Source organism: Bos javanicus, chromosome 26 (genome assembly GCF_032452875.1).
Source record: "Bos javanicus breed banteng chromosome 26, ARS-OSU_banteng_1.0, whole genome shotgun sequence".
Lineage (NCBI taxonomy): Eukaryota > Metazoa > Chordata > Mammalia > Artiodactyla > Bovidae > Bos > Bos javanicus.
In genome coordinates, this window is record NC_083893.1 from 43751756 (window position 1) to 43770368 (window position 18613).

At 40.6% G+C, this 18613-nt stretch overlaps 1 protein-coding gene across 2 annotated transcripts in view; it reads left to right on the top strand.

Moving 5' to 3' along the window:
- The window catches only part of ABRAXAS2 (abraxas 2, BRISC complex subunit), a 29861-nt gene extending 14190 nt beyond the window's left edge, over nt 1–15671 (top strand). For both annotated transcript variants that reach the window (XM_061403808.1, XM_061403809.1), the window contains 5 exons: nt 8176–8366; nt 9215–9334; nt 9855–9939; nt 11727–11841; nt 14237–15671. In XM_061403808.1, coding sequence (XP_061259792.1) covers nt 8176–8366; nt 9215–9334; nt 9855–9939; nt 11727–11841; nt 14237–14706 — 981 coding nt within the window. In that variant the 3' untranslated portion in view covers nt 14707–15671. The remainder of the gene's footprint in view (nt 1–8175; nt 8367–9214; nt 9335–9854; nt 9940–11726; nt 11842–14236) is intronic.
- Nucleotides 15672–18613: the final 2942 nt, after the last annotated feature.

The following is an 18613-nucleotide window of genomic DNA, read 5'->3' on the forward strand; positions in this document are numbered from 1 at the left end:
ATGCAAATTGTAACACATAATACTGTTGTTTTTTGTTGTTGTTGTCCATCCAGTTGGCAAAAGTATAAAAGAATTGCTAATATCCAGTGTTGGCAAGGTTGTGGGAAGTGGGGAAGCTGTAGCTGGTGGGAATGTAAGTTGACATAGACATTTAGGGAGAGAGTTTTGCAATAACAGAATTTTAAATATAGAGTTCCATCTCGAGGAATCTGGCCCAAGAAAACAGACAAATAGGCACAAAGGTGTGAAAATGTGTGTTACTGAACACTTTAGCTCTGTGCCAGACCGTATACTGAGCACTTTCCAGGTACTGACACATTTAATCCTTATACCCACCCCATAAGGCTGTTATCATCACCCCCATTTTACAGTTGAGACAGCTAAGGATAAATATCTTGGTTAAGGTTATAAGCCCGAATGTTGGTGCCAAGATTTAAACCCAGCAGTCTGGCCTTTTAATGCAGCATGCAAAGATGTTTCTTGCATCTTTGCTTAATAATGAGAATTTTGAAAGCAATCTAAATGTCTACCAGCAAGGAATGGTTAAGTAAATTATGTTGGTGCCTCCATACTATGGAATATGACAGTTTATGCATGCTCAGTCGCGTCCGACTCTTGACCACCCCATGGACTATAGCCTGCCAGGTTCTTCTCTCCATGGAATTTGCCTGGCAAGAATATTGGAGTGGGTTGCCATTTCCTCCTCCAGGGCATCTTCCTGATCCAGGGATTAAACCCATGTCTCTTGTGTCTCCTGCATTGGCAGGTGGATTCTTTACTACTGCACCTCTGGGGAAGCCCATGGGATATGAAGCAGCCATTAAAAAGATAAGGGAGGTTCTCATGAATGACTTAGAAAGTTCTTAAAGTTAAGTGAAATAATTTGAGCCTGCTTTTTATAAAAACAAAAGTCTGAGTATAAAGAGAAAGATCCAGAAGAAAGCCAACCACACCTAGAAGTGGTTGCTCTAAGTAAAGGCAGCAGAGATGTTGCTGAGGAGGGGAAACTTTATATAATAAGTTTTTTTACATTATATTTTATATTGAAACTAATTGGAAAAAAGAAATGAACTCTATCATGTAGCATTTTCAGTAGTAAATAGAGACACTTTTCTTAATTAATTTGGGGGTTTTAAATTGGATTTGCTAATTTACTATGATATTTTGTATTTCAGTTATATATTAAAATATAGTCATATCATATTTTTTAAAATAATAAATAAAATTGGATTTGGTCTTTTGAGACACAGAAGACCAATATAGTTTGTTAACTGGAGTTATCTTTGCTTTTCCTGGGGCCCAGATTCTCAAAACCTGATCTTCAGTTTTGATTTTCTAAAGCTTTGTGCTAAAATTAACGATTATATTTTCTTTTGCAATTAAAAGACAAGAATTTGTTTCTTCAATTTACTTGGAAATTAGGTTTTATTTTCCATACAATTTGTTAAAGGCAGAGACTGTATTTTATGTTCATTGTATTTCCTATGACACCTTATACATAATATAAACTCTTTGAGGTTTTTTTTTTTTTTCAAGAATCCAAATTTCTAGCCCCAAAACAAAAGGTAATACTTAATATTTAGACTGAAAAGCTGTATAGTTGACTCTAGTATGGTGATTTTTCCCCAGAAATGGTACAAAGTTACATCTTCACCTCAAAGGGGTTATAGTAGTACCTACAAAGTTAAATTTAAAATGTTCGGCTTAAAAATACATATGTACTTAGACAGTATCTGATATAAAAAATTATTTTTAATTAACATCAACTCTTCAAGAAAGTGCTAATGGAAACACTTCAAAAATTGATTCTCTGCTAGGCAGGCTTCAAAGCTAATGTTTAATTGAAAAGCTCTGGGAGTTCCTTGACGGAGAGTTCTGACAAAATGTGGGCCACTGGAGAAGGGAATGGCAAACCACTTCAGTATTCTTGCCTTGAGAACCCCATGAAAAGTATGGAAAGGTAAAGAGATAGGACACTGAAAGATGAACTCCCCAGCTCGGTAGATGCCTAATATGCTACTGAAGATCAGTGGAGAACTAACTCCAAAGAATGAAGAGACAGAGCCAAAGCAAAAACAGTGCCCAGTTGTGAATGTGACTGGTGATCAAAGTAAACTCCGAAGCTGTAAAGAATAATATTGCATAGGAACCTGGAATGTTACATCCATAAATCAAGGCAAATTGGAAGTAGTCAGGAGATGGCAAACATCAACATTTTAGGAATCAGTGAACTAAAATGGACTGGAATGGGTGAATTTAACTCAGATGACCATTATATCTACTACTATGGGCAAGAATCCTTTAGAAGAAATGGAGTAGCCGTCATAGTCAACAAAGGAGTCCAAAATGCAATACTTGGATGCAGTCTCAAAAATGACAGAATGATCTTTGTTCATTTCCAAGGCAAACCGTTCACTATCACAGTAATCCAAGTCTATGCCCCAAGCACTAATGCCAAAGAAGCTGAAGTTGAGCAGTTCTGTGATGGCCTACAAGACCTTCTAGAACTAACACCAAAAAGAGATGTCCTTTTCATTACAGGGGACTGGGATGCAAAAGTAGGAAATCAAGAGATACCTGGAGTAACAGGCAAACCTGCCCTTAGAGTACAGAGTGAAGCAGGGCAAAGGCTAATAGAGTTTTACCGAGAGAACGCACTGGTCATAGCAAACACTGTCTTCCAACAACACAAGAGAAGACTCTACACATGGACATCACCAGACAGTCAACACCGAAATCAGATTGATTATATTCTTTGCAGCCAAAGATGAAGAAGCTCTATACAGTCAGCAAAAACAAGACTGGGAGCGGACTGTGGTTCAGATCATGAACTCCTTATTGCCTAATTCAGACTTAAATTGAAGAAAGTAGGAAAACCGCTAGACCATTCAGGTATGACCTAAATCAAATCCCTTAACGACTATACAGTGGAAGTGACAAATAGATTCAAGGGATTTGATCTGATAGAGTGCCTGAAGAACTATGGACAGAGGTTCGTGACATTGTACAGGAGGCAGAGATCAAGACCATCCCCAAGAAAAAGAAATGCAAAAAGGCAAAATGGTTGTCTGAGAAGGTCTTACAAATAGCTGAGAAAAGAAGAGAAGCTAAAGGCAAAGGAGAAAAGAAAAGATACACCCATTTGAATGCAGAGTTCAAAAGAATAGCAAGGAGGAATAAGAAAGCCTTCCAAAGAGATAGAGGAAAACAACAGAATGGGAAAGACTAGAGAGCTCTTCAAGAAAATTAGAGATACCAAGGGAACCATTCATGCAAAGATGGGCACAATAAAGGACAGAAACAGTATGGACCTAACAGAAGCAAAAGATATTAAGAAGAAGTAGCAAAAATACACAGAACTATACAAAAAAAGATCTTCATGACCCAGATAACCACGATGGTGTGATCACTCACCTAGACCAGACATCCTGGAGTCCAAAGTCAAGTGGGCCTTAGGAAGCATCACTGCAAACAAAGCTAGTAGAGGTGATGGAATTCCAGTTGAGCTATTTCAAATCCTAAAAGATGATGTGTGAAAGTGCTGCACTATTCAATATGCCAGAAAATATGGAAAACTCAGCAGTGGCCACAGGACTGGAAAAGATCAGTTTTCATTCAAATCCCAAAGAAAGGCAATGCCAAAGAATGTTCAAACCCACCACACAATTGCACTCATCTCACATGCTAGCAAAGTAATACTCAAAATTCTCCAAGTTAGGCTTCAACAGTATGTAAGCCAAGAACGTCCAGATGTTCAAGCTGAATTTAGAAAAGGCAGAGGAATGAGAGATCAGATTGCCAGCATCCTTTGGATCATCGAAAAAGCAAGAGAGTTCCAGAAAAACATCTACTTCCGCTTTATTGACTACACCAAAGCCTTTGACTGTGTGGATCACAATAAGCTGTAGAAGATTCTCCGAGATGGGTAAAACAGACCACCTTACTTGCTTCCTGAGAAATCTGTATGAAGATCAAGAAGCAACAGTTAGAACTGGACATGGAACAACAGACTGGTTCCAAATTGGGAAAGGAGTATGTCAAGGCTGCATATTGCCACCTTGCTTATTTAACTTATATGCAGATTATGTCATGTGAAATGCTGGCCTGGATGAAGCCCAAGCTGGAATCAAGACTGCCAGAAGAAATCTCAATAACCTCAGATATGCAGATGACACCACCCTTATGGCAGAAAGTAAAGAGGAACTAAAGAGCCTCTTGATGAAAGTGAAAGTAAAAGTGAAAAAATTGGCCTAAAACTCACATTCAAAAAACTAAGATCATGGCATCTGGTCCTATCCCTTTATGGCAAATAGATGGGGAAACAGTGGAAATAATGACAGACTATATTTTCTTAAGTTCCAAAATCACTGGAGATGGTGACTGCAACCTTGAAATTAAAAGATGCTTGCTCCGTGGAAGAAAAGCTATGACCAACCTTGACAGCATATTAAAAGCAGAGACATCACTTTGGCAACATCAAAGCTGTGGTTTTTCCCCTAGTCATATATGGATGTGAGAGCTGGGCCATAAAGCAAGCTGAGCACCAGAAGATTGGTGCTTTTGAGCTGTGGTGTTGGAGAAGACTCTTCAAAGTCCCTTGGACTGCAAGGAGATCAAACCAGTCAATCCTAAAGGAAATCAGTCCTGAATATTCTTTGGAAGGACTGATGCTGAAGCTAAATAAAACTCCAGTACTTTGGCCACCTGATGCGAAAAACTCACTTATTGGAAAAGAGCGTAATGCTAGGAAAGATTGAAGACAGGAGGAGAAGGGGACGACAGAGGAGGAGATGTTTTTATAGCATCACCAACTCGATGGGCATGAGTTTAAGCCAGCTATGGGATTGGTGATACACAGGGAACCCTGGCATGCTGCAGTCCATGGGGTTGCAAAGAGTTGGACATGACTGAGCGACTGAACTGAACTGAGAGTTCCCAGGTGGTCCAGTGGTTGGGACTCTGCGCTCTCACTGCCAAGGGCCCTGAGGGCTGCTGGAGTGCAGTCCCTGGTGGGGGAGCTAAAATCCTAGAAGTGGAGCAGGGAGGCTCCCCCACTGAAAAAAAGAAAGAAAAATCCTACAAAGGAAAGTTCAGTGATTTGAACTCATAAAATAAGTATGTAGTAATTTTAAAAGTTTCTTGAGTCCTAAAATAATCCATTAGAATACACAACCTAATAAAGATTTTTGTCACAATACCAATTAATATATATAAAATATATAGAAAATTATTTACTAAAAACATGTGGCTCTCAAATATAGGAACTCCACAACATTGCTAAATTTAAAAAAAAGTTGGATTTAAGATGGAGGCCAGTGTGTTTTCATATGAGAAATTCCCCTGTAGGTGCAGCCTGGTTGCCTGCTCAGTTACTGCCCTGGCAGAAGCCATATTATGTTTACAAAGTTTTGACCACCCTCAGGTTTTGGGCTCAGGCCAAAAAAAGCAAGTGAAAGGAGGATTTCTGCCTTCCTGAAAGCATCTGCTCTGAAACAGATAATGATAAATATAACTGCCATCTTAATATTATCATAAGGCCAAAAAGAACACAAGTTAAAGATGACAAATGTGCTCAGTATTGGGGATAATTGCTTTGGCTCCAGAAAATGTAAGTCAATGTCTAGCATGGAGAGTAGAGAGGAGAGTCTTTGTGAAATATTGTCTGAAGCTTCAGCAGAGATAAGGTTTTAGGGAAAGACATTCATAATTTTTCATCATGGCCCAAAAATAGCTATCAAAAATGTGCTCTTCCACATCAGTAACCTCGGTACTCGATAGCCTTGCAACCAGCTTATTAGCTCTAAAAGGTACAATTGTACCTGTCACCAGTGTGAATTATTTTGGCATCTTATCTCTCATTGATCAGAATGAAGAGGGTTATCTTTTTAGCAAATATCAAATGAATAAATTAATATCCACAATAAATTTACAAAGCTTCCTGTTTCTCAGAAAGTACAAATGGAATCAAACAAGTAGAGTCAGTGTAAATGAAAAGTGTTAGTATCCATGCAGTCACCACTTGCTTGATTGTTTAATCAGCGAGTATTTCATGAGAACGGCCATGTGCTGACTGCTGCTCGGGCCTCTGCAGGAATGCAGAGGGTGTGAGACGTGACCCAGTCCTTCAGAGGAGCTAATCCCAAGTTAAATTCAAAGTGCCGAGACTCAGCATGAAATATGCCATGTTCTTTGATACTAGTAGCTCTAGCCAGTTGATAATTTTTCTTTTTGTTTTTATTTTTTTTAAAGGAAAACTACTTTTCACTCTAAGATTTATACTGACAGAAGTGTTTGAGTTTTCTTTATATTTAAAGTATACCAGAATTAATTGCTTCAATATAATTAGAATTATGCTTTATTTTCAGTAGTACTTCTTACGGAGAGGGCAGTGGCAACCCACTGCCACTACTTTTCCAGTACTCTTGCCTGGAAAATCCCATGGGCAGAGGGGCCTGGTGGCCTGCGGTCCATGGGGTCGCTAAGAGTCAGACACGACTGAGCGACTTCCCTTTCACTTTTCACTTTCATGCATTGGAGAAGGAAATGGCAACCCACTCCAGTACTCTTGCCTGGAGAATCCCAGGGACGGGGAGCCTGGTGGGCTGCCATCTATGGGGTCTCACAGAGTCGGACACGACTGAAGTGACTTAGCAGCAACAGCAGCAGCAGTACTTCTTAAGAGCAGGCAGTGTTACTTTGCTCCCTGTAGTTCCTTGCATGTGGTATGAACTCTGTGCAGAAAACATTATTCACCTCTCAGGGTTGTTGTGGTAATTAGTGAAAATAATTGTAATAGTAAAGGTTGATTGACTTCCTTCCTTTATGAAAGTTTCTAAAACATAATCTAAATTTACCGTTATTATGGAAGGAATGATGCTAAAGCTGAAACTCCAGTACTTTGGCCACCTCATGCGAAGAGTTGATTCATTGGAAAAGACTCTGAAGCTGGGAGGGATTGGGGACAGGAGGAAAAGGGGACGACAGAGGATGAGATGGCTGGATGGCATCACCGACTCGATGGACGTGACTTTGATTGAACTCCGGGAGTTGGTGATGGACAGGGAGGCCTGGCGTGCTGCGATTCATGGGGTCGCAAAGAGTCAGACACGACTGAGCAACTGATCTGAACAACTTTAAATTACTTTCATTAGGATTTTCATTCAAAGAGTTTGTTTTAAAGAAAGAAGCTATGGAAGATTGTTCTTCCTATAAAGAATTAAAGTGTCTCCACAACAGAGGTTTTCAAACTTTATACCTAAGAAAAAACTTAAGAATTCATCTTAAATTCAGATTTCTGACTGTACCCTTAGAAGCTCCAATTCTGCAGGTTTTGATTGGGCCCAGCAAGCTCCCAGGTGTCTCTTAGGCCTTCCATCTTCCATACATCCAGCAGATCACATTGTGAAAATGTTCTTCCAAAGAGCCTGTCAGTTTAAATCACATACCAATTTAAGTTCTGGTATAGTCAGCACTGACAAAGCTAACCTTTTAAAATTGTTGTATTAAAGTATAATTAACATGTAGTAAACTGCATATATTTAAAGCATATACTTTGATAAGTTTTGATATATGTATACATGCATGAAACCACCATCAGAATAAGATAACGAACATATCTGTCCGTGCCAAAATCTCCTTGTCTTTTCTGATCCCTCCTTCTCACCTCTGCCCCAGTCATCTGCTTTATGTCATTTTCATTTTCTAGAATTTACATGCCATCAAATCGTAGATTGAGAATTCCCTGGCAGTCCAGTGATTGGGACTTGGCGCTTTTACCACTGTGGCCCAGGTTCGGTCCTGGTTGGGGAACTAAGATCCTACAAGCCGTGCAGTGTGGCCCCCCCAAAAAAAAAGAATCCTGTAGCCTGTGCTCTTATGATGATGATAATCTTTGTTGTTATTGTTCTGGCTTCTCTCACTCAGCATAATTATGTGGGACTCATGTGTGTTGCGTGTGTCGGTGTTTCTTCCTTGGTGTCACTGAGTAGAAGTCCAGTGTGTGCGTATGCCACATTTCTATTTATCCATTCACCTGTTGGTGGGACAGTTGCGTGGCTTTCAGTTTCGTGCTGTTGCACGTAAATTTGGTATGAATGTTTGTGCGGATGCGTTTGGAATGAAATTTGTGGGATTTCATGCAGCTTTTAACACTTCTTTCTTCTACGTCTGTTGCAGAAAGTGATCGGTTGGTACAGATTCCGGCGAAACACGCAGCAGCAGATGTCGTACCGAGAGCAGGTGATCCACAAGCAGCTCACCCGCATCCTCGGGGTGCCCGACCTCGTCTTCCTCCTCTTCAGCTTCATCTCCACCGCCAACAATTCCACTCATGCTTTAGAATATGTTCTCTTTAGACCAAATCGAAGGTAAAGAAAGCATTCACCAGCCCACATAAATAGGAAAGATGTTGACACAAGTACTTGAGATTTGTGCCTTTGAAAATAAGCATTTTATAGCATCTTTAAAGAAGAGTGTTTATAACTGTCCTGTAGCTGGTTTTCTTTGTGATGGAGAAAGTATTTTCCTGTCAGTTAATTATATAAATTAAAATAGTTTTTGAGTCAAGAAGCATTAGCAAGACATTCATTATGCATCAATTCTTACAAGAATAAACAGCTGGAAATCATCATCTGCTTCTCCATAATCCATTATATACAAATACAGTTCTGTTGTGCTGTAAGCCTGATTATAATTTTAAAACATAGATTTCAAGGACAAAATTGTAAAATTGATCCACCTACTGGCTAATGAGGGTTTTGCATTAGGAACTTGTTAAAGCAAAAAGAAAGATCATATGATCATGGTATGTCAGTAAACAACAGAAAGGGTTCCTACAGAAGTTCATTTATAGTAGAATAAATTAAATCAGCATCAGTGAAAAATAATTATTAGTTGTTAAATAGCCACTCCTAAGATTTCATCAATTAGTCAGTAGGTTTTTAAGCACCTAAAACCACCTCAGCACTCTTGTCAGTTGCTGTGGAAATGCAGAAGACCTAACATCTGCCTTCCGGAGTTTACAGTTGAGTCCTACTATAAGGGAAGTGAAACTTTTCTAATCAACATAACCCTGGGTGGTCTGTGGAAGTGGGTTCTCTGTGAGACCTTCTGTTAGTTCCCAGTGCAGAGACTCGAGCTCCTGTTGGCAAGACCCAGTCTTTAAGTAGAGGGGTGCTTTCAACATGATCTCTGTCTCTCTCTCAATCCCCCACAGGTATAATCAAAGGATATCCCTTGCTATTCCCAATCTAGGCAATACTAGCCAGCAAGAGTATAAAGTGTCTTCAGTGCCAAATACTTCTCAGAGTTATGCCAAAGTTATTAAAGAACACGGGTAAGTTGAAAGGTAAAATGAATGTTTTTCCTTTCTTTTTCTAACTGTGCTTCTGGAGAAATGTGACGTCATTTGATATGATAAACACTGAAAAATCCAATAAGGCAATTCTCTTTCTCTACTACTGTATATCAAAATCTGAACGCTTATTGAAAAGAAAATTTACTTTTATCAATATTTATTTTTTTAATCACTTGCCACAATTTTCTTCTTTTTTTGCAACTGATGCAAAAATGTGAGTAGATTATGTGTATGTCTGAGGTTCTGAAAGCTAACTGTGGTCCCTGAAAAATGTATAGGGTGAGGGAAAAAATAACTACTATTTTTCAGTGGTCTTGGCAACAGGGGTTCTCTCTTCTTTCTCTTGTGTAACCCTAGGGACATGGGCATTGTTGCTGAAACATTGTTACCCTGGGGTTGCAGCATTTAAGTAATCGGTAGATTAAGGAGGAAATGACGGGAAAGTGCCTTCCGTTCACTGTGGTCTGATCGCTCTGTGAACCTCGCTTCTGTCTTCTAGTGCTGACTTTTTTGACAAGGACGGAGTGATGAAAGACATCAGGGCGATCTATCAGGTTTACAATGCGCTTCAGGAGAAGGTGCAGGTAACTGACTTATCCACTAGCTTTCAGTATTTATGTTGCCCAAATGCTTTTTAAATTCTACTTTAATTTTTAATAATCTCTTGTGGTCCAAAAATCAGTCCCCAAATGATATCAGATGTGTGTAGTAGTTACTCACGCCAGTCTACGAAAGCCTGTCTCTCTCACTATATGCCTGCCATGGAGACTCTGAAGTACAGTTTTAATATCACTCTTTTAAATACTTGTGACCTCCTTAATGACAGCGTTTTCCGTAGAGAAATGTATTCCCAGTTTAAGGAAGGATTGCTAAGAACACAGCTGTCTCATCACTTAGCCTCTAAGTAGAGACCGCACCCAAAGGCCCCGTGGTAACTCAGGACAGCTCGGCCTCCTGATTCGAGTTCACTCCTCTGCCCACAGCTGCCTCCACTGAGTGGGAGGGTGCAGTGGGGCCTGTTCATTCCTAGGCATTCATGCAACAAATATCTATGGAAACGTCTCCTGCAAGCCAGGTCCTGAGCTAGGTGCTGGCAGTACTTTCCCACGTTCTTGTCATCAGCCCCAGAGTGTTCTTAGGGGTGATTCGCTCTGAAACCCTAAGAACAAAAGCACCTTGGAGGACAGGAAGAAGAGGGGTCAGGCTGAAGAGGCTGTCTCAGGCCTGGAGGAAGGGCCCAGGGAATGAAAGAGCACAGGCAGCTACTGAGAAAGAGGAGAGCAGTCTCCATTCAGCCTGGGGCACAGGGGAAAGCAGGCAGTGGGCAGATCCCAGTGTGAGGCTCCAAATCAGGGTCACGGTCCCCGCAGCAGCACAGGGACTTAATCCAGCCTCACTCATTGGTGACTGGCCCACTTTCCGGCGATTTCTGGTATTTCTGCTATGGAAGGAACGTGCAGTGAAAAGCAACTTTTTGTCCTGAATTCATGACCATGCTCTTTGCAGACTGTCGGTTCCGTCTCACAGACTTCAAAGTGGCATGTATTAGACATTTCATTGCCTATTGATTAAGGCCTGCCCTGCAAACACCAGATCACGTCCATGCCCTGATATGAATGGTTAAAGTACATTGACTAGGGAAAGTTGAAAAAGAAAATAAGTTTCAAAGTCAAGTTCTTTTTCAACTTTTCCTAGTTGTGGTTTCTATTAAATAAATCTGTGTGTGATCCGAGGCTTAATTGTTGATTATAAGTAAAAGTTGAAAGCATGTCATCCCTTTCTTTTGTTCATCCTCCTATGCTCATCCCTTTTCTTTTGTTCATCCTCCTATGCTAGACTGTGTGTGCTAAGTCACTTCAGTCGTATCCGACTCTTTGTAACCCTGTGGATGTAGCCCGCCAGGCTCCTCTGTCCATAGGATTCTCCAGGCAGGAATACTGCAGTGGGTTGCCATGCCCTCCTCCAGGGGATCTTTTCAACCAGAGATTGAACCCGAGTCCCTTAGGTCTCCTGCATTGGCAGACGGGTCCTTTACCAGTAGCACCCACCCAGGAAACCCTATGCTAGGCTGATACCAAAATTCCCTTTTCATATAAATAAAGATGAGTAAGCAAGGGAAAGATTCATATTCAAGAATGTCTAAGCTAAGTAGCATAATCATCTTAACATAACTGAGAAAGCAGCTCAGTGAATAACAGCAGTACTGGTCTCGTGGGCCTTCATGGTTTTGTTGTATACCTCAGGGAAATGTCTGCTTTTTAACTTAATAAAGTATACAGATTTTTCCTAGGGTCATAATCGATGCTGTCTTTATGAAGTGCCTCATGCTTGGATTTGAAACTAATTGTTCTTGTTGTCATTTTTCCCTCAGGCAGTGTGTGCAGACGTGGAAAAGAGTGAGCGAGTTGTTGAATCTTGTCAGGCAGAAGTGAACAAATTAAGAAGACAGATCACTCAGAGGAAGAATGAAAAGGAACAAGAAAGACGTGAGCTTCTTATTCATTTTACCCCTGAGTATCAGGGAAATGTCTGGTTTTAAACTTCAAATTATATGATAAATTACATCCATTCTTTTACATTCATCAGGCCCCAAGTTAGGCTGCTTAGGACAGGGCATTCCTTTGTCTTTAGCTTTTCCAGAAGCACAGTACTGTTTCTCATGGTGTCCTTCTCAAGTCTCTGATACTGGAAGGAAAAAGACCAAAGGTAGGAAGGCTGAAGCAAGTTAGAGTAATTCCCAAGAAGTGATATGGTCTGTGTACAGTAGATGTGATGTTTCTTACCAAGTTAACCCTGGCATGCCTAGGACATAGGAGCCGTGTCCTGTGTTCACTGGAGCCTCATAAAAGAGCTCCCTAAAATTCTGTGAACATTATGTTTGATGCACGGGGCAGGGTCTCGGCAAAGACTTTAAATGTCTAGTTTTTGATAGCAGTGGGTGGCCAGATACCATTACACTAAGGAACCAGCTGGTTAAATGAGAACTAGGCCCAAGAATCTATTAACTCCAGCATGGTAACGGACATATATGCTGTAGTACCACCAGATTTTTAAAACTATTATTTTTATTGAAATACAGTTGATTTACAATGTCATGCTAGTTTCAGTACAGCATGGTAATTCAGATATGTGTGTGTGTGTGTGTGTGTGTGTATATATATAATTTTTCAGATTCTTTTCCATTATAGGTTATTACAAGATGTTGAATATAGCTCACTGTGCTATCCAGTAGGACTTGTGGTTTATCGGTCTTATGTACAGTAGTGTGTATCTGTTAATCTCAGACTCCTGATTTATCCTCCCCACCCACCCTTTGGTAACCATATTTGCTTTCTATGCCTGTGAGCCTATTTCTGTTTTGTAAGTAAGGTCATTTGTACCGTTTTTCTGTTTGTTTTTTTTATTCCATATGTAAGTAATATCAGTGGTATTTATCTTTGTCTGACTTCACTTGGTATGATAATCTGTAGCTCCATCCATGTTGCTGGAAATGGCATTATTTCATTCTTTTTTATGAAACTCACTAGATTTAACTAGTGGTTAAGACTTTGGCTCTTCCCCTTGCAGGGGCACAGATTCCACCCCTGGTTGGGGAACTAAGGGCCTGCCTGCTGCACAAGGCAGGCAAATAAATCAGATAAAATACAGGGACACACAGAGACATACACAAAGCTGGATGGTGGAGCTGGGATTTGGAGAAGTTGGGGTGCCTGACACCTGAGGCGTGTGTCTTTTAACCCAAATCTTATACACTTTTCATCAAAATTTTAACTGAATGCAAGAAACTCTCCAGTTAGCACTGTTTTTCTTAATCGCTCATTGAGAGAGTTTTTGAGGACTTCCACTGTGGGGGAGAACTGCTTTCTCAGGCCCCTGGGTGATATGACTCAGATATCTATCTGAGTGATAGAATTGTGGGTGATTTTCTTTTTTTTTTCCCTTTTCTAAATTTTGTACAAATCATTTTTATAATATTTTTAAATGTACTTGAAAACAGTTTAAAGGCCATAGACTCATAGATGTGTGGCTGTTTCAGTTTTACCACCATAAAAATGCAATAAAGTTATGGCCTGGTACCTAACACAGGACTTTTGAAGTCCCTATTTTTTTAATTTAATTTAAAAAGTATTTTTGCAATGTTGTATTGTTTTCTGAACTTTTTTTTTCTTCATATCTGTTTCTTTGGTCGGGCTGTGTCTTTGCTGTGGCATGCAGGAGCTGCAGCCTTCAGTGTGATATGCAAACCTTAGTGCAGCACGTGGGATCTAGTTCCCGGACCAGGGGTTGGACTCCGGCCCCCAGCATTGGGATGCAGCATCTTGGCCACTCGACCACCAGGGAAGTCCCAGGGCTTTGAACTTTTAAGGAGAAAGAGATGTTTAAGAATATTGTGACAAGTAGTTGTCGAGAAGTTTTTTTTTGTTTTTTGATGTGAGGTCTATTAAGGAAAAACTCACATTCAGATGACCACCAAGTGTGGGGACAACTCTAAATTTTATCCTCTGTCCCCATGGTCTCTGAGCACAGTGAGCAGAGGCGAGGGTCATAGCACTGGATCTGGAATTGAGAGACCTGTGTTTGGGTATCAGAGCCCCCACTTCTCACTGTTCTCTTAGTGAAGTCACCTGGTCTTTCTGACCTCTGGTCCTTTGCCTGCATAACAGACGGTAATATTAATGATAACGGTAGTACTTCAGAGAGCTGTTCTGAGGCTTTTGAAAATTATGAAATACTGTGCAAATGTACAGTAATTCACAGAAATAATAAATTGCACTGCTTTGTTGCCGTTTTCAGAACAGTCAGGTCGACCATTGAATGTGTTGACATGCAAAGCTGTGACAATACAGAGAGTGTTACAGTTTCCTTCCTCTTTCCACCCAGGATTGCAGCAGGCAATGGTAAGCCGACAGATGCCATCTGAGAGTGTGGACCCTACCTTCAGCCCTCGGATGCCCTATCCAGGGTTCACAGTGGAAGGTCGAAGTACTCTTGGAGACACAGAGGCCTCGGACCCGCCTCCGCCTTATTCTGATCTTCACCCAAATAATCAAGAAAGTACTCTGAGCCATTCTCGCATGGAAAGCAGCGTCTTTATGCCTCGACCTCAAGCTGTGGGCTCCTCCAGTTATGCCTCCACCAGTGCTGGACTGAAATATCCTGGAAGTGGAGCAGATGCCCCTCCTTCCCACAGAGCAGCTGGAGACAGTGCTGAGGAATCAGACGACAGTGATTATGAAAATTTGATTGACCCTACAGAGCCCCCTAATAGAGAATACTCACGTTCAAGGGATTCTCGACCCATGACACACCCTGATGGGGGCTCCAGGAACACTCAGACCTCCCAGATTTAACTGAACGCAAGAAACTCTCCAGTTAGCACTGTTTTTCTTAATCGCTCATTGAGAGAGTTTTTGAGGACTTCCTCTGGAGGGGAGAACTGCTTTCTCGGGCCCCTGGACTCCCCAAGATGAGTTTTTGGGCCCAGACCTTGGAGGAGCCTCGCATGCAGGGGGTCCTCACCTGCGGACGCAGTGTGCAGGGCTCACAACAGAGTCATTAAGATAATCAAATTGTCCGAATTCTGGTGCGATTCATGGATGTACTGGTAAATTTAGGCAAAGATTAACTTATCAACGTAGTTTCTGTTCTTTAAAATAATTTGGAAATTAGAGACTAAGCACAATTAGTCTATAAATGTTCTATAAATCAGAACCTTACCTCTTGCACTATCATGCCTTGAAATTTACTTTTTCAAAGGGAAACTAGTTTAGCAGCAGCCTTCAAAGAACCTTCTTTCTATGATGAGCCAAATTCATCTTTGCCAGAAAAGAAATTTTGATAATTTCCAAGATTGGAACAAATCAGTCGTACCTTCTTTTGTCTGCATGACTTTGTGAGATCAAAAGAGAGGGCTTTGTTTCCACTTTTTTCTACTAGCCTGATATGTATTGTCACTTAAAATGGTTGCCTTTAAAAAAAAAATGTAGAAATACTAATTACCAGTAAGTAATCATCCAAATAAGTATGTCATAAAATAAATTACTTATTTTTCTTTCGGGGAATTCCAGTGACTGCTCTGTTGCACTAGCCACGTTTATGGTCTCTGTTCTGGAGTCTTAAATGAAGGACACACAGCAGTATAACAGAAAGGAGTTCTGTTCCAGACCTGAGTTTTATGAGGAACAGACTCCAGACACAGCAGATTTAGCCAAGTTCGTACGTAAGGGAGATAATTCGTGTAGATCTTCTGACAAATCCTAGTGTTAGTTTTATTTGTGGAAGAAAGACATTTAATAAACTGTTTGGGAAGCTTGGTTATTGAATAGAGATTCATTTCCAATCAAAATAACCACACTTTTTTAAGTTACCTTTGGGCATATAGCTGTGGAATGTGTAGAGACTTTCCTTGGGGAGGCACTTAACATTCTTAGTTAATTACTGCTTGCTTTCTAGTTTTGCCCAGAATGTGTGACACCACTACAGACGTTCATGAGCATGACAGGCTCCTGGTTTGGAAATGACAAGACCCCCCCTCCCCCATTTACGGCAGGGTCAGCCCACGAAGCTAATGCCATGGATTATAACTGCCTTTCTTTGGACTCGTTACGACCTGTAAGAATAAGGAAGTTGTTAAGGAAGCTTAAAATCCAGGTTCTGAAAAAGTAGTTTCATTTTGTAAGAAAGAAGTTTAGTCTGGAAATTAAACGTTCAAACTGCCATCCTTCAGACAGCCTGCTACTCAGCGGGGTCTGTGTCTTCCTGCTCCCCAGTTTTGTTGGCCTTATACCACTGCCGTTTGGTTTGAAATGTTGCAGACCGCTTTATCTGCAAATCTGTTCCAGTGTTTATCAGCTACCTTCTAGCAGCTTCAGCACCAGTGTGAATTTTTTTTTTTAAGTGCCATCACCATCTCCTCTGTTCAGATTTTGACATTCAGGAAAATATTTTTATTTTTTATGCCATACTGAAACCTACAATGTATATCTGACAAAGCAGTTAAATGTGACAATAAAAACTTATTTAATCATGGTATACCATTGTTTTAATGTTTGTCTCAACACCCGGCAAGGTCTTGCCTCAGTTTACTCATTCTGGCCGTTCTTAGTTGACTTCATATAGTTTTTTTAAAAAGGCATGAGAACTCATCTCCATACTTGTTTTTTATTTATTTATTTTTTGATCAGGCTGGTTTCAGGGGAAATCCAAAAATACAATTTATTAAAAGATTTCTCTTGATTTCAAGAATGTGTCAAATATCAAGTTATCAAGAGAGATCAGTTGAGTAGAAAATTGAACCTTAGTTCCCGAAAGACATCTTTCACACAGTTGATCTTGTTTGAAGAGACACCTCAGCCAAGTCACCTAAGGATTGAGATGCTGGAGGATTTGGGGCTCCTAGAGTGTCATTGGAATGAGAGAAGCACCTAGAAGGAGCGTCTGTAGACGCTCCAGAATAACGACTGTATTCTGGATTCTGTGCGGGCCTTTAGTGTCACTCTCTCTTCCAGCATCCAAGGTGACAGTCTGTTTTCAGTAGGAGTTTAAAATGTGGCTTGTAACCTTTTAGTCTCCTCCAACTAATTTCGAGAAAAGAAGACTAGATTCTTTTAACTTGCTTGGAAGTCTGGAAATGCTTAATAACATGCTGTAATTGGCTTTTGTGGAGAAAGAGCAAAGCGTAAAAACAGAAATCTCATCCCCAAACATTCACACCCTAAGGATATAGATTTTAAAGTTCTAGACACCGTGGGGCAGTAACTATAACTGCTTTAATAAAAACATTTAAATGGACCCTCTTGTGAATCTGTATTTTAGGGAAGTTAAAGGAGTTGGGGAATATAAAATTAAGATACAATAGAAGTGATGGTTATTAACTGTGTTCTGGGTCTGATTTGCCCTGACTGTAGGTTTCACTTCAGTCACTGAAAGATCTTCACTCTGTTAACAAGGTTCTGCTTCATCGTTTCCCACGGCAAACCTTAATTCCACTAGACACAGAGCCTGAGGCAACCGTTTCTGCAAATGTGGTGCTAATAAATAATGGAAAATGTTTACTTTTCAACTTGATGACAAACAGACTTGGGACAAGTCCTGGGATTTAGCTCAGCTGCCTTCTTTTTTACAGTGATTTTTGTGACGTCCTAAATCAGGCAGAAGAGTCAGGCCGCAGTGTCCATCCACTGGGTTATTCCAGGCTTGCTCTGACCCCGGAGGTTGGGGGAGGGGCCCCTCTAGCCTGGGTTCATCAGCGGGGAGATGGGCCTTGGATGCCATGTGCTACACGTGGTCCAGAATGCAGCTCTTGGAAGTAGCCTTCTGTTCAGGCAGATTTAGCAAAAGGTGGTTCATGGCAGCATTTTCAGTAGTAAAAACTGGAAATTAATGGTGGTGGAACGGTTACGTTTTTGTATACCTACAGAAGAAATAGTCTACCGCTACTAAATGTATTGCAGAAATCAAAAAGATTTGACGTGGAAATGTTTCTAGATAAATGCAGAAAGTCAGGTTTCCAAATAGCACGGAAGGTACGATCTGGTTTTTGTGGGGGAAAAGTTTTTATGCAATACTCCTATTGACAGAAAATAATCTAGAAGGATAGTCCAAAGTAGTACAAGTGTTGACATAGATCGTAGCAGGTCTTCCATCCTTCACTTACCGCACTTTGTATCTGCATTAAGGGTTTAATAAAAGACTTCAGAAATGTGGGGTCATTGGCTACATGAATTATGTCATGCAGCCACCCAAGAGGTGATTCTGGAGACATTCTTGACTCTGTCTTCACCACCACACTTCAGTTTTTTTTAGATTTGTGGCCAATGTAAGGTCAGCCTTGATGCTGCCGACTTCCCTGCATTCAACTTTTATTTCCAGATGAAATCCTGTATTTATGATTTGTTTTGCATTGACCGTGATTTTTTTTTCCCTAATAAATCCAGAGCCAATTCCACTTGCCTTAGCTCAGAATCTATTTCCCAAATACCCGAGAAGCATTTAAGAAATGCTTTCTGAGATTGAAACTGACTCAAAACTAGAGCACTTACTAATAATATTCGTCTAAGGCTTAAGTGCTCACTACAGAGTGGATTTTTGGAGTCTTCATATGTAAGAATGATTTCCTTGATCATGCAGATAACTCTCTGCAGGGTTCGTGTGCCCGCTTGTGGTCGGTCATTCTTCAGTATGGTGCACTACCTGTGCTGGGAGCCTTAGATTGTGTTACCTGTTAGAAGGTAGACCCTCTGTAGTCAATTCACATAC